At 49.2% G+C, this 20,936-nt stretch overlaps 1 protein-coding gene across 2 annotated transcripts in view; it reads left to right on the top strand.

Moving 5' to 3' along the window:
• The window catches only part of SH3PXD2A (SH3 and PX domains 2A), a 188,162-nt gene that overhangs the window by 78,404 nt on the left and 88,822 nt on the right, over positions 1-20,936 (top strand). For both annotated transcript variants that reach the window (XM_040992165.1, XM_040992166.1), the window contains exon 3: positions 8,813-8,888. In XM_040992165.1, coding sequence (XP_040848099.1) covers positions 8,813-8,888 — 76 coding nt within the window. The remainder of the gene's footprint in view (positions 1-8,812; positions 8,889-20,936) is intronic.

The following is a 20,936-nucleotide window of genomic DNA, read 5'->3' on the forward strand; positions in this document are numbered from 1 at the left end:
CTATGTGGCTCATTTCTGTTTATACACCATAGCCTTTGCCTTCTCTGGATTGTCCCATCTTCCTCCACAGTGCAGATGAGGGTGACTTGCAAGGGCCATTTGTCAGCTGGTGTGGTTTTGGAGGCAAGGTTCCAGGTTCATTTGTTCTGCACGTTGACGGCTCCTGGGTGGACAGAATGCGCAGGGGAAGTTTGAAGAATACCCCTGCAGTAAAGGCCAATGTTAACAAGACAGCTGGTTTGCCTAGCTCCCTCCTACATGCTGTCTGAACCTCTCTGGACCATGCCCTTGCCCTGTTGGCTGTCAATGCTATGGAGCCTTAGGTCTTATGCATATTCTCTCCCGCCCCCTCTCTCTTATGATAAAATATATGTAATGTGAAATTTAGCCTTTTAGCTTTTGTAAAGTATACAACTCATTGACATTAGACATGTTCACATTGCTATGCAACCACCGCACTGTCTTTTTTCCAGAACTTCTTCATCTAGTTACTCTTCTAAGGCTTTGTGGCTTTCATCTTCCAGGGGTTAGTTTCTTCTTAAGGAGGATGTAAGAATCCTTCACAGGCCAAAGATATATGCATCTCTTGAGGGTTCTCTGGTTTTGTACCCATCTTCTATTGGTTGGGGATACTGCAAGTTTCATTTCTTCCTTCATTGTCTTTATTCTTCTCACTTCTGTGTGTATGTTAATGCCATGGCAAAAATTATTATTAATACAATAGCAAATAGAAATAGTAGTAGATAGCATCCTTGTTTATTTCCTCCATTTCAACTCTAAGTATTATTTTGAATAGGTAAATATTTTCAGACTGAGAGAATTCACTCATTTCTTGTTTGAAAATCATAACTGGATGTTCTGTTGTAGAAAGTGCTTTATATGAGACTGGCCATATAGTTCTTATCCTTTGTTTGATAATGTTATTAATGACATTGGTAGATCTTGTCTCAGCCTGGTAATGTAATTCTGATGGTGGAATTTCTCAATTCTTTTTTTCTTCCATTGAATGTCTTCACTTGATCTATCGTAATCAAGAAACCAGATTTCCTGAGATTGAATCCTAGTTCTTCATTGGAGCCAATCATTTCACTTATTGTGTTTCTGTTTCTTTTTCTGGAACATAGGGTACTGACAGCATCTACTTCAAAGGGTTGATCTGAGAAATTAGATAAGCCATGTAAAAATAGTTGGCATTGGGCCTATCACAATACAAAGTACGTTCTCAGTCTGTGTTATCTTCACCATCACACACTTACTGAGGGTTGGAGCCAGGGCCTGTCTTAGAAGAACTCAGGGTCAATCGGCAGGGTCCCGTTAGCTGCTACAGTTCTGTGAGTCCTGTTTTACACCTGCTATTCTGATGTAATTATCACCAGCAAGTCCTTTCACTCTCAGAATTCTCCCTGTTGGGGTAATAAATTAGTGGGTTGTTTAATCAGAAGGTTGAAAGTAGCTTGTGTATTCTTTTTGGGTACCTGGGTATTGAGGTCCTGGCTGCACTTAACTCATCATTGAGCTTTCCTAATATGAAAGCAAACTGGTCAGAACCAAGAAGGACTTCACTGGTCTCCTAGGTCCCTCCACATTCTCCCAACTGCCTGTCAAATCTGAAAATTCCCATCTAGACCTCAGGGAAATAGGCTGTTCTGACTGTGCTGGGATTATTGGTGCCAAGCCAGCCCAGCCCTCTTAGGATGAATAGTGAGAGACCCAGACAGAATGCAGGAGGCAAATGCTGACAGGCACTGAATGAGAAGCACAGCTCAGCTACAACACTTGAGAGAAATGAACCTCTCGGGACAGGCTCCCTACTGAACTCTAGGCAACCACAGTCCTGATGGATCTTGAGCTGGGGGCAACTTCAGCGCTTGGACTCCAGGGCAGGGTGCCCACAAGGAAGGAACTCTGCTGAGGGTGCTCTGGAGGCCTGTGGGGGATTCCCCACAAGTTATTGGCTAAGGGCAGGGCTGCAAGAGGATTACAAGAAATACTTGCAGAACAAAAGTCACAGCACTATTAAGCCAATGGGGAGAATCTTTTATAAAATCCTGTTAAAGCAACAAAGAGCTACATTTTAAGAACAAAGACCTTAGTAACACCTTAAAATAAGATGTATGGTAAACTTGTCCTAATAAAACCTAAAAATAAGTTCTAACAATATCCATGCAGGAGGCAGAATTTTAATGTTGCAATCCGGTCAAGTTGCCGGGTATCACTGTAGGTCTGCTGCCAGCAAGCACAAAACCATGCCAATAGCAGTTTAAGGTGGTTAACTGGTAACTGAATTGCCCATTGTAACAAAAAGCATTACAGTGCAGAGGAAGACAACAGAGTCCAGAATCTACAACATATCAGCACAGTGACAGGCCCACAGTAAGAAAACCATGTTCCAAAGAAATAGGATTATATGACCCTCTAAAATTGGCCCAAAGGTAGTCAGATAATAAAAGACTTTAAACAGTTAAAAAAAAAAACTAAAGAAAAATATGTTTAAAGAATTAAAGGAAGATAATGACTGAACAGATGGTAGAAAAATGGAAATTATAAAAATAACTGAATGGAAAATTTGGAACTTAAAAGGAATGAAGTTAAAATTTCACCGTATGAGTTATCAGCAGCTTGAAAATGGTGTCACTAGATGTACATAAAGATGATTAGAAATTGTCCATTCTAAATAACAGAAAGAAGGATGAAGAAAAATAAGCAGGGTCCTTGAGACATATAGTGCAATATGAAGCGTTCTAACCTGCATGTGATAATAACAACCCAGAAAGAGAAGAGTGACAGTAAGATAGGCAGAGAACAATGCTAAGACAAAACAAAACCCCTTGCTGAGAATTTCCTAAATCACATGAAAATTATCAGTTTACAAGTCAAGGAACAGAATGAGCCCCAAACAGGATAAATATAGAGAAAACCAATCCAAGTTCAGTTTTTACTTAAATGATTTTAAAAAATAATAATTTAAATGTTTAAAAACAACAATTAAAAAAATGATAATAATCCTTTTGCCTCAAAGATTTTAACATTTATTAAAACATGGAATCTGCTGGTAGTGAGTTATTTCAGCGTTTATATGATTTAAAATATGTTGTTTATTTTATTTTTAAAAGATAATTTGGACCCAGCGCAGTAGCCTAGCAGCTAAAGTCCTCATCTTGCATGTGCCAGGATTCCATATAGACACTGGTTCTAATCCCTGCAGCTCCACTTCCCATCCAGCTCCCTGCTTGTGGTGTGGAAAAGAAGTTGAGGACAACCCAAAGCCTTGGGACCCTGCAGCTGTGTAGGAGACCAGAAAGAGGCTTCAGGCTCCTGGCTTCGCATTGGCTCAGCTGTGGCCGTTGTGGCCACTTGGGGAGTGAATCAATGAATGGAAGATCTTCCTCTCTGTCTCTTCCTCTCTGTATATATCTGACTTTACAATAAAAATAAATAAATCTTAAAAAAAAAAAAAGAAGACACTTTGGGGCTAGCATTGTGGTATAATAGGTAAAGCTGTTGCCAGCAACACCAGCACCATGCTGACGGCCAGGGAAAAGCAGCAGAAGATGGTTCAAGCATTTGGGTCCGTAGGTCCATGTGGGAGACCCAGAGGAAGTGTCTGGTTCAGGCCTGGCCCAGCACTGGCCGTCGTGGCCATCAGGGACTGGCCCCACCAGTGGTTGGAGGATCTTGCACTCTGCCGCTCCCTCTTCCCTGTGTAGCTCTTTCAAATAAATACACAGAGGTTTTTTTTTTTTTTAAAGATTTATTTATTTTTATTGGAAAGTCAGACTTCCAGAGGTGGAAAAACAGAGGGAAAGAGCCTCCATCTTTTAATTTACTCCTCAAATGGCCACAACGACTGGTACTGAGTTGATCTGAAGCCAGGAGCCTCCCCGAGTCTCCTACATGGATGCAGAGTCGTAAGGCCTTGGGCCATCCTCCACTGCCTTGCCAGGCTATATGCAGGGAGCTGGATGGGAAATGGAGTAGTCAGAACACAAACCAACACCCATATGGGATGCCGGCACTTGAAGGTGGGGGGATTAGCCAGTTGAGCCATCAGTCCAGCCTCAGCCCTGGATATACAGATCTTTATTTAAAATGTATATATTTTAAATTTGGGCCCGGCAGCATGGCCTCGTGGCTAAAGTCCTCGCCTTGCATATGCCGAGATCCCATATGGGTGGCAGTTCTAATCGGGGCAGCCCCACTTCCCATCCAGCTCCCTGCTTGTGGTCTGGGAAGGCAGTCAAGGACAGCCCAAAGCCTTGGGGCCCTGTACCTGTGTGGGAGACCTGGAGGAGGTTCCTGGCTCCTGGCTTTGGATCAGCACAGCACCAGCTGTTGCACTCACTTGGGGAGTGGTGAATCATCGGATGGAAGATATTTCTATCTCTCTTCCTCTCTGTATATCTGACTTTGTAATAAAAAATAAATAAATCTTTTATTAAAAAGTATATATTTTAAACTTAAAACATGTATATTATATTTCCCCCCTGGTTAAGATTTCAAGTTATCAAGAGGTTTTTCTTTTTTTTAATTTCAGTAGTTTATGAAACATTATTTCAGTGTTTTCTTATTTGCTTTATTTCAACATGAAACCTGTTGTCATTATCATTGTTTCCCCATGTATGCTTTTTACCTGTGGCTACTTTTCATTTTTTTCTTTTCTTTTTACTTTCTAAAGATTTTTGTTTTCTTGAAAGATAGTTATAGGGAGAAAGGTTTTCCATCTTCTGGTTTACTCCCCCAACAATACTCCAAAATGGCCAGGGCTAGGCCAAGCTGACTCCATGAACCTGGAATTCCATCTGGGTCTCCCATATGGGTGCAGGGGACCAGGGTCTTGAGTCAGCTTCCATTGCTTTCCAGGCACATTAAAAGGGAACCATGTTAGTAATGGAGAAGCTGGGACTCATTGGGGACATGATCCAGTGGATAGGAAATCTTTCTCTCTGTCTCTTTCCTTCCCTCTGTAAATCTGCTTTTCCAATAAAAATAAGCAAATAATTTTTTTAATGGAAACAGAAGAATCTTAAGTTCCTCTGTATCTATTAAAGAAATTGGATTTGTAATCAGATACTTTGATATAACAAAAACTCTAAACCCAGAGAGCTGTGCTGGTGAACCCCCTCCAATATTTCAGGATGGATAAAACCATCATTGTCACACTCAAAACCATCATTGTCACACTCAAACGGCAGAAAGGAACATTTGCTAACCTGTTGTATCAGTGAATGGTCTACAAACCTGACAAAAGTTTTATAACCAGAAGATATCAAAATAATATTTATCGTGAACATGGATGCCAAAGTCCTAAGCAAAATACCAGCAAATCAAATCCAGCTGTATATCTGACGGCTAACTGTAACCAAAGAGGGTTAGTACCAAAATTTGCAACCTGGAGCCCAGCACGGAAGCCTAGTGGCTAAGTCCTCACCTTGCACCTCCAGGATCCTGCATGGGTACCAGTTTGTGACCTGGCTACTTCACTTCCCATCCAGCTCCCTGCTTGTGATCTGGAAAAGCATTTGAGGATGGACCAAACCCTTGGGACCCTATACCACTGTGGGAGACCCAGAAGAAGCTCCTGGCTTCGAATCAGCCCAACTCTGCTGACTGCATCCACTGGGGGAATGAACCAGCAGATGGAAGATCTCTCTGTTTCTTCTCCTCTCTGTAAATCTACCTTTTCATGAAAAAAGAAAAAAGGAAGGAAAGAAGTAAGAAAGGAAGAAAGGTAGGAAGTAAGGAAAGGGAAGGAGAGAGAGAGAGAGAGAAAGAAAGAAAGAAAAAGGAAGAGAAAGGAAGGAAGGAAGAGAAAAAGAAAGAGAAAGAAAGAAAAATTTACAACCTGGCTCAGCACTTCAAAATCAACAGTGTAGTTTGTGTAGTGTAGTGTAGTCAGTCTTTTTTTTAACATTTATTTCTTTTTATTGCAAAGTCAGATATATAGAGAGAAGAAGAGACAGAGAGGAAGATCTTCCATCTGTTGATTCATTCCCCAAGTGGCCACAACGGCAGGAACTAAGCCAATTCGAAGCCAGGAGCCCGGAACCTCTTCTGGGTCTCCCATAAGGTGCAGGGTCCCAAGGCTTTGGGCCGTCCTCAGCTACCTTCCCAGGCCAAAAGCAGGGAGCTGGATGGGAGCGGGGCTGCCCTCATTAGAACTGCCACCCATATGGGATCTTGGCACATGCAAGATGAGGACTTTAGCTGCCAGGCTATGGTGCTGGACACTCTAATCTGTCTTTTTATTCCATGTCACCACGTGCGTGTGTGTGTGCGAATACATCAACATCAGGATCTGAAGGACCTCAGAAAGCTCATGAGAAAATAGAGTAAAAAGAGAATGCAAATTTTCTGTGAACTTTTTGGACCTGTGAGTCCGTGTACTTCAATGGGAATTGAACAGTGTTTTCCACAAGTCATTCTGGAACTCTAGGATATCTGTGTTCCTAAACTCACATATAGAGGAAGAGCTCTGTTATTAGATGTCACTTGAGCAGAGAGCTCTGCTCCACTCCCTGCTTCCCTTAAGGAAAACTGTACAGATTGTTGTTTTAGAAGTGCTTCCCAAATCTGTTGTTTTTAATATCTTCGTGTCAGTTTGTCTTGACAAGGGTGCCAAGATCGTCCTGTGGGGAAGGGCGTTTTCCCTTGGGTGGCGAGATGAGCTTGTAAAAAGAGTCCATCACAGAAGCCTGGGAATTGCCGACCTTGGAATGCAAGCCAGGGGCACTGTGAGAATTGCAAGAAAGGATGCATGATTCATCCTCAGCTGGGATGACCAGGGAAGGCTGCCTGGAGTAGGTGTTGCCGTAAGGACATCAGAAGGCAGAGCACATTTCAGGGCAAAGGGGTAAATGCATTAAGAAAAGCTGCATTTCCTGTTAGTGCATCTCAGTGACACTGCTGGTGGCTGCCCAGCAGGTGACCCAAGGCCTGCAAGAGTCCTGACCAGGTAGAGTGGACATCTCAGCTATGCCTGTTCCTTCATGGTCCCCATGCAAGTTGGGTGACCTTGTCTCTTCCTCTGGGGACGTTCTGGGTCAGGACCAGTTAGGGTTGGAGACTTGGGGGCCCAGTGCTGTAGTCATCCTGCCCGGAAGGGCAAGTGACAGACACCCTACAGCTGGGCAAGACCCACACTGTCCTCGCCCAGTGTATGCTGATGCAGAACCTGCTCCGGGTTGGCTGCCGAGCCCTCTGTCTACAGCTGGAGCCAGCACTCAGCTCCTGGCTTCGGATTGGCTCAACTCTGGCCATTATGGTCACTTGGGGAGTGAATCATCATACAGAAGATCTTCTCTCTGTCTCTCCTCCTCTCTGTATATCTGACTTTCCAATAAAAAAAAGAAATCTTAAAAAAGAAAAAGAAAATGGGAAAGGGAAAAAACTGCAGTTCTTGTTTGTATAGAATTTATTTGCAAATGTATGAATTGAGAAAGATCCCAAGTACAGGTTTACATAGTGCTGTGCTGTGTTGACAGGCCACAGGCACTGAGTGCTTGAGATGAAGTTGTGATATTAAAGAATGCATGAGGTACCCTCTATTACATTTCTACTTGAATTGGAGAAGTGGAAGTCGCTATCCCCCCACCCACCTCCTGAGGGTCCCTGCTGAGTAAGGACTTCCTCTTTGTCCTGTATCAAGTGAGACCCTCTGTGTTCCTGCAGTTCCTTACATTACATTTCTCTCTGTAACTCTCATCTCCCTGACATACAACTCATTGTGGGTCTTCGAGGAGTTCATGGAAAGGTGTTTATGAGAAAACCATGCATGAAGGTCGATTTTGTGAGCCAGGATAAATTCTCTCCCGGTTCCATTTTCCACATTTTGAAGCTTCCTGGAGTTCACTGTTTACCTTCTTCCGCTAGAACATAAACTCTTCTTTCTTTATTTCTGTGTCCTTAGTGCCCAGGGCTGTAACTAGGTGCCCAAGAAGTATTGAAGGGAATGGTGTAGTGGGTGGGCTTCTGGTAGCTGCAACCAATCTTCCCTCAAACAGTGAGGTCCCTCTGGGAAGGTTCCATGCCCTGGCCAAGGTAACACAGCTTGGGCACCCAGATGAGATCCTGGCTTTCCACTCTGCTCTAGCTCCCACCTGTGGGAACCAACACCACACACACACACACACACTCGTCCATCCTGTTCCCTGTGTATTTTTCCAGTTTATACAGAATTTCAGCCCAGAACAGCAGCAGAAGGGAAAAAAAGTTATTCCTCCAGAACAGTGGAAACTCTTGCAGTGGGTCTGTCCCTGGAAAAACAGTAGCAATCTCAGGGTGGGAAAGGAGGAAGTGGGGGAAGGGGTCTTCCGCAATGGGGGTAACGAGATAGGACAGGTTTTTAGTTAAAATAACATCTGGGGGCATTTCCGCAGAACAGTGCTGGAAAAGGGGTGGTCTGACTAAATATTGGGTGGGGTCTTCCTCTGTTCTGGTCTCGGAGGGCTTTAAAGATGGCTAGCAGCCGAAGGTCTCACCCTGCAGAAGCAGCAGGAGATAAACTGGGGCTGAAGAAACTTCTGGAAGCTCCACCTTGCAGCCTGACCTGCAAGTCTGCTGGTGCCAAGCCCATCCTCACACTGGATGTTTCCAGACACTCCCTCTGACCTTGCTCCCTGAATGTTCATAAACCCCTTTTGAGGCAGGAGAGCTCTGACATCCCCTCTCCCATGCCCCATGTGGCATGCTAATCAGGTGTGAAATGAGAAATCCCCGCAAGCACAGGGGCCCTGGAGAGGCGGGAAAGTAGGGAAGAAATGGCCGGGGCTCTGCCAGTCTTCTGAACCTGTTCCCTCCCTGTCTGGCTCCTCAGATGCAGCTTCTGGACAAGTTCCCCATTGAAGGAGGCCAGAAGGACCCCAAGCAAAGGATCATCCCCTTCCTCCCAGGTAAGTTTTGGGTATCCCTCAGTTGAGATCTGCCTGGCCCAAAAGGCTCCAACCACAGCGGCATCCAAGACCATGGTTACAGTCAGTCAATTCTGTTGAAACTTCTCAGAGTTGTCATAGCCAAGCTGCCCCTGCCTACGCGCCTGCCTATGGTGTTTTAACTTGTGTGCTTTGTGTTCCTCAACACACCTCCTTCCAGAGCTGTGAATTGTAATCTCCAAGGGATGAAGATGCTGAGGTTCAGAATGCAAGGCAGAAAGCCAAATCTCCTGACCCACCCTTATCTCTGCCCTGAACTGGGTGGGCAGTGCTGCTCCCGTCTCTCTGGATACCCTCCTGCTCCCAAGCCCATGGGCATGGCTTCCCCAGGGTCATGATAGATGTCCCTGTCCTTGGCAGCCCAGCCCCCAGCACCACAGAAGCAGGTCCTGTCTCATTCATTCCCAGGCACTGCTAGCCCATGGTCAGCACCTCTTTGTGACCTGGGGCACCTGCCTCGGGGAGTGGCTCCGCTCCAAGAGGTTTCTCATGTGCTGTCATGCTCCAGAGCGGCAGGAGATGTGAGCTGGGGATGCTACCTCTGCTCAGAGCCTGACACCACAGTCAGGCAGAACTGGTTTAGCTCTAAGGGAGAACTCTGTAGTTGTGTGGCTGGGAAAAATTGGTGCTATCAGCACAGGTGAAGGAAGTCTCGGCTCCTGCTGCTACACCAGGGGAGCAGACAGAGGGCTGCTGGGGCGCTTCTCCATTCCTGACCTTGGAGTTCATGTGAAGAATGACTTCGATGCCTCACGTGGCCTTGTGTCACCCTCCAGGGGGGGTGGTGGGAATTTGGAAGGTCTCCTACCCAGGTGTGTCAGACCTATAGATATTGCTTCCACATGGTCTGGATGCTCTGGCCACCTGGGCACTGTAGTGTCCCAGAGGCTACAAGAAGCTGCAGGATGCTGCCTCGTTGCAGTCTCACTGCAGCGTCATTGCAGCGGTGGCCCTGGCCTTTGGGCCCTAATGGCTGCCTGCTTTCCCAAGAAGGATGGCGGCTTCTCACTCTTGTCTCTCTCAACCAGTGTGCTGGAAACAAGTATCTCGCTCGCTCTCAGTAGCAGGTGTTTGTGGGGGCCTGAGCCTATGCCAGGCTGAGGGGTCTGGGTGATCAGCTAGCTAAGGGAGATCTGGATTCACGTCCTTAATTTGAGGATTCCTTGAGCTATTGGGAAACAATCCCCCATCACCATCCCAGTGTCCTTGGCCCCCAGCGTTGTCCCCAACTGTAAGCCCAGGAAGCCAGCAAAGGCCTCCTGCAGGCAGCTGGACAGGGTGCAGGAAAGCTGGGGTACTGCACATCTGTCCAGCCCCAGCTGTCAGAGCCAGAGGACCCAACCACAGCCAGAGACTTGGGCTGTGTCAGGTTCTGGTTGTAGTAAGTGCTGCATGCTTTCTCTTCTGCAAAATGCAGATACTGATGGCCTTGACCTCATGTGCTTTTATTAAGGACAGACTGAAGCCATGTATCTCAGGGGCTTAGGACTGTGGCTGCCCTAGGGAGGGCTCAGAACACATGAGCCCTTGTTCTCTTTCCACCACATGTGCATGTGTGTCATCCTCCCAGGAATCCTGCTGCCCCATTTTACTGACCAGCAAGTTGAGGTTAAGGGCACTGTTCTGTTTGCATCAGACCTCGCAGCTCTTCCTCCTGCCTTGTGGGCCAGGACTCTTACATCAGCCAGCCCGGGAGGTGAGGAGCCAGCAACTGCTTGCAAGGCTGTGGCCCAGTCTCAGCTCCAGTCTCCTCTCCCAGGATTGGGGTGAGAACTCAGGACTCACATGAAACCCTTGACATGGTGCCTGTCTCTTAGGAAACACTCAGCAAATAGCAGCTATTAATAAAAACCACCACTTATCCCTGTATCATCTCCACCTGCTGGGAAAAATCAAATGTGGGGACCCCTGGCAGCAGTCCCCCCATGTGCAAGTGGGAGCCATGCAGAGTGGGTGTCTTCCCCACCGGCAGCAGCCTGCTCAAGGGGAACACTCCTTCGGCCTGACTTCGCTTCCTGTCCACCCTGCCTTCTTTCTGTGGGCTTCTCTCTTGGGCTGTCACTCCCTCCTCCAGGACTTTGGAGTGGACACTGTTGGCCATTTGGAATCCCAGGCTGTTTCTGGTGTTCCTCCTGCTCACTGTGGGCTGCCTTGTTTTATTCGGCTTACCCTTCAGCTCGGACAGGAAAGCAAATAGCACAACCAGAATGAGACTAGAGTGAGCTGAGCAGAACCCAGGATCTGCACATTTCTCATCTCACCTTCCAAATTAAAGCAGCTCACCTGGAAGAGAGGGGAATAGAAGAAAGGAGGCAAGGAACATGGCCTGCCCTAGGGCTGAGCCAAGGACAGGTTTGCAGGTGACTTTCAAGGTTTGCTTTCCTGTGACTGTCCCAGGGCAGAGTGAAGTAAAGCAGAGACATTGGTTCAGCTAGGTCTGGCCTTACCCTCATCCCACGGGGGACTCTGTGGCTCTCCAAAGAGACATATCAGTCACCCATTGACTGCCCCAAGGAAGCAAGTTTTGGCCTAGGTGTCCCTGACGACCAAGGGCATGCAGCTGAGGCAGGGGCAGCTGTGAGCCTTCAGAGCAACTGAGGAACCTGGTAGGTGCGCCATGTCACCTGTTGTGTCATCTAATACCAACCATGGCAGACTGTGTTTCTACCTCCCTGCCTTGGCAAGTAGAGTCCGGGAGGGGATGTCTGAGCCCACCTGCTGATTGCCTCAGGCTCATCCCAAGCTGAAGTGATTCAGCAAAACCCCAGAGAACTCCCCAGCCCTGGCCCCACCAGGCTGGGGGAGCAAGTAGCCCTGAGTCAGCTCTGTCAGCCCTTGGCTCCTGCTGAAACTTCAAGGCTAGAAAAGGAAGCAGAGGGCACCTTTTGTTTCTGGGAGCATCTCAGTTGTAGCTCTGCGCGTTGCTGGGACACGGAATATTTACGCTACCTGGAAGGGGGCATTGTTTGCTGCCTCAGAGTGTGTTTGGGCTCTGCTCTGGATCCCTGGCCACAACTTCCAGCTAGTGGAGGTGATAAAGTAGAGAAGTTGAGGAAAGAAACCGTTTCTAGGTTACATGCTGCTCCCTCTCCTGCCCCTCAGGTCATAGCAGAAACTCCCAGAAATAAGCCATATGTCTTGGAATCTAGGACAGTGGTTTTTAATGTATCTCAGAGGAATATGGTCCAAGCTCAGGGTTAGCCTATAGATTGGAGAAGTGCCTGGGGCTCCTGTGGCCAAAGATGGAGGTGCCATCTGTGGAGTGGCTCATTCCAGAAGGTGCCTATTGGCTCCTGGAACACAGCTAGGGTATGGGGGTTATGAGCAAGATCAATAGAGGATTAAAAGAGGAGGCCAGTATACTGACCCCATAGTTTGATGTTGTATGTCAATCAAAGTTTTATGCAGCTTTGTAGGGAAACTGTCCTTCCTCCCCAACAATTGTATTCACCAGGACTAGAACCTGCTTTTCAGTCCCTAAGGGTGAAGATGTGCTATGCCTAGAACCACCAGCCTTTGTTAGGCCTGGGGAGCCCTAGGAAGTGTGAGCCCCAAGTGTCTAGGCTGCTCTCCAGCAAGGCATGCTGGGGGATTGGTGGGGAGGGGAATCATATGGGGTTGAGAGTTACGCAGGGCCTGGGCATCCTGGGCGGCCAGGAGGGGAAGGACTCCCTCCAGGTCTGGGTCTCCAAACCCCATGTGTGCAATAGGGCAGCAAACACATGATCCTGCGGCCTCCTTGATAAGCAGGTCCTTAAACTCCCCGGTTGATGTGTGTGTCAGGAGGCCGGGCACAGAGGGAACACAGTGGGAAGACTTGTTGATTGTCCTGCCTTCTGTCCAGGCACCTTCCACTGAGGTCCCCTCTGGGATGACGTCTCCATGTGCCCTCCCTCCAAGTACCTGCAGCTGCTGACAGGGAAGTCAAATCATCACTCCCTGCGGTCACTCCCTGCAGCCGTGGAGTGGCAGGGCTGTAGTGCTTCCTATCACGGCCGGGAGCTGCCACAGCTACTTCCTCTGCAGTCTGTTTCCCGGCTCTTGCTTCTCAGCCCCTCCCTCCAAGCTCCTTCGCTATCTCTTGATTCAGGAGTGCCCTGCCTGGGGAAAGAAGAGATCTTGACCCCACCAGAACTCAGGAGACCTGGAATGGCTTCCTGGTTCCATTGAATGACTGAGGTCACTGGCACCAAGTAACTAATTTTTTGTGGGCTTTTTTTTTCTTGGCATTTGAACTGTTCAGTTGATTACTTTAATATGATTCAGATAAGATAGTCCCAGAGCTTTCTAAGCAGTGTATTTATTCAGTTATGAATCTTACAAGATCAACTATTTAATTTCCTAAGTCATAACTTTTTTGAACTTTTTATTTGGAAATAATTATAAACTCACAGATGTTGCAAAATTGCTAGGTACTCTCCATTTCTCCCCTCCAATTCCACCATCACATCACTTCCTCTGCGTGGTCACATCTTGATGCAAGTATAGTATGTTATCAAACCACCACACTGACATTGGCATAACTCAACCTGCAAGATTATTTTAAAAATTTTTAAAGATTTATTTATGCAAAAGGCTGTTAGAAGGAGAAAGACAGGAAGGTCTTCTATCTGCTAGCTTGCCCCTTCCCACAAAGAACTGAAAGAGCCAGGCCTTGGCCAGGCCAATGCCAGGAGCCAGGAGCTTCATCCAGGTCTTTCATGTGCATGTTAGGGGCCCAAGCATTTTGGACATCTTCCTCTGCTTTCCAGGCATAGTAACAAGGAGCTGGGGTGGAAGTAGAGCAGCCAGGGCTCAAAGTGCCCGTTTACAATTCTGGTGTCACAGAAGATGGCTTTACTGGTATACCACATGTTCTAGTTATTGATTTTTATTTAATTTTTTAAAATGTATTTATTTACTTGAAAATTAGAGTTATGGAGGCAGGGGAAACAGAGAAAGAGAGATCTTTAATCTACTGGTTTTGGCCAGGGCTGGGCCAATCTGAAGCTGGGAGCCAGGAGCTTATTCTGGATCTCCGATGTGGGTACAGGGCCCAAGAACCTGAGATCCTCCACTGCCCTCCTAGGCCATCAGCAGGGAGCTGGATCAGAAGTGGAGCAGCCGGGACTGGAACAAGAGCCCATGTACTATGCAGCCATAGCAGAAAGAAGATTAGCCTGTGAGTTACTGCGCCAGCCCTTGATTTTTATTTTAAAGAGGTAGAGAGTGCTAGTAAAACAAGTGTGATCTTCAGGAAGGAGGCCTAATCATGGCTCCCAGGACATTCCACTGCCAAGCCCAGCTTCTTGGCATTCCCACCTGGGAAACTGGGTTCACACAAAGGCATATTCCTGAAGCCTTTAGTGCAAAGGCAGTTCTTTGAGATGAATCACATTATCTTTGAGGACTCCCTGAATGTTACTGTTTGGAAGAAGCCTGTGATAAGTTCTGTTGTTAAGCAAAGAATTTTTTTAAAAAGTTGCCTATTGCTTTCATTGTTTATTTGAGAGAGAACCCTTATTTGCTGGTTGACTCATAAAATGCCTTCAGTGGCCAGGTCCTGGCTGGACCACAGCTGGGAGCTGGAAGCTCTGTCCAGGCCTCCCCCGTGGATGGCAGGAGCCAGCTGAGCCATTGCCACTGCCTCCTAGTGTGCATGTTGGCAGGAAGCTGGAGTCAGGAACAAGAACCAGCTATCAAATCCAGGTATTCTGATAAGGAACATTGACTTCCTAATGGGCATCTTAACTCCTAGGCTAAGTGTCTACCCAGTGCTCTTTAAAAAGCAGTTCTTGGGCTCAGTGCGATAGTGTAGTGGCTAAAGTCCTTGCCTTGAACACGCCAGGATCCCATATGGGTGCCGGTTCTAATCCCGGAGGCCCTGCTTCCCATCCAGCTCCCTGCTTGTGGCCTGGGAAAGCAGTCAAGGATGGCCCAAAGCCTTGGAACGCTGCACTTGTGTAGGAGACCCGGAAGAGCTCCTGGCTCCTGGCTTCGGATTGGCTCAGCTCCAGCCGTTGTGGTCACTTAGGGAGTGAACTATCGGATGGAAGATCTTCCTCTGTTTCTCCTCCTCTCTGTATATCCACCTTTCCAATAAATATAAATAAATCTTTAAAAAAAAAAAAAGCAGTTCTTTGCCTGGCTTACATATGTTTTTGTGCTGTGAAGATTCTTTTAAGTTTTCCAGAAACAAGGCATACCTGGAGCTTGGAGACCAGGCAGTCACCTTGACACCAACAGGAGCAGCGTTGTCAGGGACTGTGAGGAGTCAGGTTTTGCCATGTTTGCTAACCAAATTATCTTACCATGGTTTCCTGGATGCCAGCAGGAAGCTCAAAACTCCTGGGTCGGAGATGAGACTGTACGGCTGCACAGCAACAGCGTTAGCTTGGATACATTTCCTGCAGTTCCCATTGCCCCTGGATTCTGATCAGATGACACTATGCTCTCATGAATGCCTGCACATGCAGTGGTTCAAAGGTTGACAGGAGCCCAGAACCGAGGGAGTCACATCTTTCGATACGGGCAGTAAGCAAACCTCGATTGTCCAAGGCTCCAGGCAAGCCTGCTGTTTACACCTGAGCAAGACACCATCCCCATCCCCTAAGGCTCTACGCACGCACCTCACAAGGACAACTGAAGCACAGGGAAGTTAGTGCCTTGCTTACAAGTCGTGTACAAATACAAGAGTCCCAGAGAGAATTTTTTTTTTTAAGATTTATTTTTATTGGAAAGACGGATATACAGAGAGGAGAGACAGAGAGGAAGATCTTCCGTCCAATGATTCACTCCCCAAGTGAGCGCAACAGCCGGTGCTATGCCGATCTGGAGCCAGGAGCCTCTTCCAGGTCTCCCATGCGGGTGCAGGGTCCCAAAGTCTTGGGCCGTCCTCGACTGCTTTCCTGGGCCACAGGCAGGGAGCTGGAAGGGAAGCGGGGCTGCCGGGATTAGAACCGGCGCCCATATGGGATCCCGGTTGTGCAAGGAGAGGACCTTAACCACTGCGCCACGGCGCCGGGCCCCACCTGTATCTTTTACATTCTGGTGTCTACAGCTTTTTGAAAGGAGAGGATGGAAATGAGATTGTTTAGGATATTGGGTCAAGTATGGTAAGGTCAGCTGCCTCTCTGAGCAACCCACTGTTTACATGGAACTTTCTGGCTTGTTTTAAAAGACTATTGTGGAAAATCCATCTCCTGTTACCCATCCTGGGATTGGAGTAGATTTCCTGTGTATCCTGAGTTTGCTGGCCAGAGGCAGATCACTGGGAGGAAATGGTCATTGCAGAGTGAAGGGGAGGGCTGCTGCTGATGCAAAAAGCAAGCAGCTGCTGCCAGGGGCCAGGGGGCTTCAGAAGCCAGGTGGTGTTGCCGAAAGAGCAGAACTCGCTCTGCAGAGGCTGGGCAAGAGCTCAGCTTGCCAGTCATCCATGTCCATGCCAGGCTTCCCAAAGACCCGCTTCACCTTCTTAGCGGAGTCAGCCCCATCTGTCGCTGTCTATATGCCTGGGGTTGATGAATCATGGGGAAGCAGAGAAAAATAAGCACCATTGAGGTAGGCGCTGCTGTCCCGCACATAGGCACGTGGCCTTCCTAGCTTATTCAGGCATATTTTGGTTCTTTTGTGTCAGCTCACCAGCTTGTGACATGGCCCCCAAAGAAGTGGCAGGCAGTTTGGAGCCCTGGTGCTGGCGGGTGCTGGGTAAAGTGTAAGCACATTCTCTGGGACCTTCCTCTCTCTGCCCTCGGAGCCCCATGCAGCAGATCCGGTGTTTGTTCCGGCCCAGGAGGAAGCAGGGGGAAGGGATGTCCCCAGTCCCAGCTGACAAGCAGCATGAGGGAAAACCTGCCATGGCTGTGGGTTCTAGGCACCTCTGAGCATCTCCCTGGGCATCTGATGGGAAGGCTGCTCAAAGGGTCCTGGAAGCGGTGAGGGAAGCCGGAGCTAGGACATGCTGCCAGGAAGACTAGGGCTGTGGGGAGCTGGGAGGTGTCTGAGCCCCACCTGAGAGACAAAGCCATGCCCATGAAGAAGGAGCAGCTGCTGGGAATGCCAGGGCAGGGACCACACCTGAGGGTCAGCAGTGGTCCTCGTTTCACTTCCTCCTCCTGAAGTGCAAGGCCCTCTTTGCCTGTAAGCCCTACTCCTCACCCCCAGACTCAGTCTTGTCTCTGTAATTTGGGTTGCAGCTCTCAGGACCTGCCGTCAGCAGCCAGCCGCAAATACATCTGTGTGTAGACTGAGTCCATTATGCCGGCCATGGGGGTCCCTGGAGCCCTTCACCAGCACCTGGCTGTCTGTACTGAAGACACGTAGGGCCAGGGTGCTAACGTTGGCCAGTGTACCTTCCAAAGAGGGGAACTGGCAGAGAAATGAACACACAAGCCATTCCCAGGAGCAATGAAGGGCCAGAGAGAAAGCTGACCAGGTTGGGAGGCAGTGACAGCAGCTCAGGGCATCTGGGGCACGTGGTCATGAGGGCTGACCTGCTGAGCTGAGTCTGTACTAGCCTGAGAATATCAGGGCCCTGGGTGGCAGGGTGCCCAACATGTATAGGAGGCCAGTGGCCACAGAGAAGTGCAAGAGGGAGAATGCGATTATCTGACCCAGACTCACAGCCTCCACCACCTGCAGCCTTGCCCGTTCTGTGGGTTAACCATGGCCTGAGGCAGTGAGTGCCAGATGGACCGCGTGTGCAAGCTACAGAGTGCAGAGGCCACAGCTGCCAGCCTGCCTCTGCTCCTTGCTGCTTGGCCATGGAATGTGAATGTGGGGGTTTCTCCTCCCCCACCCCCTAATGCCAAGTCATTCATCCCCTCTACGCTTCAGCCAGTGCTGCTTCACTTCCTGCTGTTTATGCCCACCTTACCTGTGGGAGCACTAGAATTGATGACCCAGATGACCAGCAGGTGTGGGGGGGCGTTGCTGGGCAGCCGCAGCTCAATAGCCTGACTGCATGGCTAGGTTACCAGGTGCCTGGCTATCAGCCCAAGTTTCACCAAGTCCCACTGAGAGGAACGAGCTTTGTCAAGGCTGGTTGGGAAGGCAACACCTCTGAGGTCCTTCTGCTTTGGAAAGTGAGTATGCATCTGTGCATCTGGCCCTAACCCCCAACCCCTTCCTGTAAGTCATTCCCATGTCCTGGCAAAGAGCCAGGCTATATCATGATAATTTATCGTGTCTTCCTTACCTAGGGATAATTCTAGAAGGGAATTAACTTGCAGAACACCTACCTGACCCCTTGGCCTTGAATGGGACATCTGTACCCTTGGCTGTGTCCCAGAGACATTACTGAGTAGAGCCAAAGTCATGGCTTTGCATCATCTTCATAGGTGTACATTGCATAGTTGGCGGGGAGCATGCCCTGCTCAGGTTGGTACTGCGTACTTACCATGGCACAGAACTAAAGAGACTGAGCTTATTAATAAGCCCAGTGTGTGTGTGTGGGGGGGGGGGTAGGAGGACTGGTAACTGTACTTGTCAGGCAAGTGACAGGTGTGATTGCAGCTCTGTGATGCTCCTGACCCACCCCTCCCGCCTTCCTGCCTCTTCCCCTGGAAAGAAATTGCTTCCTTACCTGACGTCCAATGTCCTTCCACGAGACCGCATCCTCTCTCTCTGGGTGCCCGTCCCTGGGAGTGGTGCTGTCAGCAATTCACACTCGAGTGAGATGACTGACAGATCGGCTCATGAGCCCAGGGTACCTGGTAGAACCACAGAAACAGCAGAGACGAGAAAAGCAAGATGGTGGTCCTCCATGGAGCCCGGTGCAGGTGTGCCATGTGGAACCACCTGCAGGGGAGGGGATTAGACTGCTGTGCTGCAAGAATCTCTCAGGGTTGGGAGCTGGAGGCCTGAGGCCTGTAAGAGGTGAGGGGCCAGGAGCCCTAGGGCACAGCTGACAGGCTTACTTCAGGCACTGGGGTCACAATTGGCAGTGCTTAGGGCTCCTGTGTGGGTGGGTGGAGGGCAGCCTTGGCCAAGACAGCAGAACCAGCACCTCACAGGACTTTTCTCCTAGCTCCTGCCCTAAGAACGCTAGTCTTATTGTACCTGTTAAGGCTGCTTTGTGGCGTGCAGCCTCTCTCCCCAAGAGCCGCAGGCACCTGGCACTTGGGTTTCAGAGGGCAGCAGTGGGGGCGGCAGGGGTAGGGGCGGGGAAAGAACACTGAGTGCCATTGAGGGCGCTCATCCCCAACTTAGGAGACAAGGGGCATGTGTGGCGAGTCTCCACACTGGCCCCTGTAGCTTGCCAAGGTCACCCTCCCTGAACCCAGGCCCAGGGTTCTGTGCTGACTAGGCCCAAGTTGGCTTGGGGATTCTCCCAGCATGGAAGAACTGACACGGCATTCATCTGGGGCTGCCTGGCATTAGGCAGACCCTGGGAACCCTGCCTCTTCCCTCACCTCCCCAGTTCTCAGGGCTGGCATTGGCTGGAGAGGTCCCAGATGCCAGGCCTCCAGACCACAGACTGCCCAAGGGGCCTGGTGTGGCCTAAAGATGGGCTCTGTTGGTCTGAATGCGCCTTCAGAAGGTGGTGAGCAGGGCAGCAGGCGGGGTTGGTAGGCCTGGCCCATCTCCCTCCTTCAGGGGCCAGATGCTGGCCTCATGGGATGGAACAGCCACAGTGAGGGAAAGGGGCTGTGTTTCTGTCTCTCCCAAGCCAGAGAATGGGGGACCCTCTTCCACCACAGGGAGAGCCAAGCTGAGCAGATCTAGAATTTTCAGGATTGCACTGCAAAAGGGAGTGAGTAACTGCTGAGTTTGGGGACCCCTGGAGTAATTGGGGTTCTGAGCACTGGCCTTGTTTGCTGTCCAGCCTGTAATTGCACCATTGATAACCTGCAGCCTGTAACTGCCAGCACCAACCCCTCCAAGCACATGCAGCCCTCCCTGGGCAGCCACCTGGAGCACAGCTTCTGCCATGTGCCTGCCTGGAACATTCTTGCCGTTTCGCCTTGCCTAGACCCCCAACTGTGTGTCCCCATCATAGCAATACCCTGCTGCATGAGGCCCACACACCCTGGGACCTCTCTGTGTCCATCGCTGTCACATGAGTGACACCTGCTGACCTGACTGGTGAGATTGGAGTAGGGTTGACCTGTTCCTCCTGGGGGGGAACCAGGCCAAAGGAAAACACAGGTCTTGGTACGGGAAGAGGCAGGCAGGCAGCTAAGTGAGTAAGAGCCTAGGTAGGCACTTGGAGTCTGTTTCTCAAAGAGCCCAGGGCCTACTGCTGTGGCATAATGGGGAAGGTCTTTGCAATGCTGGCATCCCATGGGGGTGCTGGTTCAGGTCCCAACTACTCCATTTCCTATCCAGGTCCCTGCTGATGCCTGGGAACGTGGCAGAAGGTAACTGAACTCTGTAGTCTCCTGCTACCCATGTATGAGACCCAGAAGAAGCTCCTGGCTTCTGGCTTTAGATAAGCCTTGCTCCTGCCATTACAGACATTTGGGGAATGAACCAATGGATGGAATCGCAAAAAGGAGAAAGGGAGGGAGAAGCCAAGCACATCACATCACCATCTATCCTTGGCTCTGTGACCTTGGATAAATCATCTGCTGTTTCTGACCTTTAGTTTACCTATCTGAAAAATGGGAACAATGACCACACCAGTCCCTATATCCTAGGCTGTTATGAGGATCAAATAACATGATAAACTTGAAGGACATAGCACATGCTTCAGCCCATTGAGTGCTGGATGCTACGGGTGGATGCCATGTTTCATTAATAGGAGCATCACAGTATCCTTGAGCCAGAGAATGGATGTCTAATGTCAGCAGGAGGTGTCTGTAGGCTCAGCTCTGCCAACCAAGCAAGAGAACCAAGCAACCCCCTCATGCTGGCATGGCCTTGACTGTGGCTAGGGACCCTTTTAGATGGTGGCCAACCCACTTCCTGTGCTTCGAGCATCAGAGGTGGTCAGGCGCCTTCCAGCAGTGCCGCTCAGAGCCAGGACTTCAGCCTCCTCATCCTGTGGGGCCTCTGTAATGTGTCCCTCTGAGCCCGGCCCTGCCGCAG

This window comes from Ochotona curzoniae, unplaced genomic scaffold, assembly GCF_017591425.1.
Source record: "Ochotona curzoniae isolate NIBS_2020 unplaced genomic scaffold, NIBS_Ocur_1.0 contig_66, whole genome shotgun sequence".
In the NCBI taxonomy this organism is placed as follows: Eukaryota; Metazoa; Chordata; class Mammalia; order Lagomorpha; family Ochotonidae; genus Ochotona; species Ochotona curzoniae.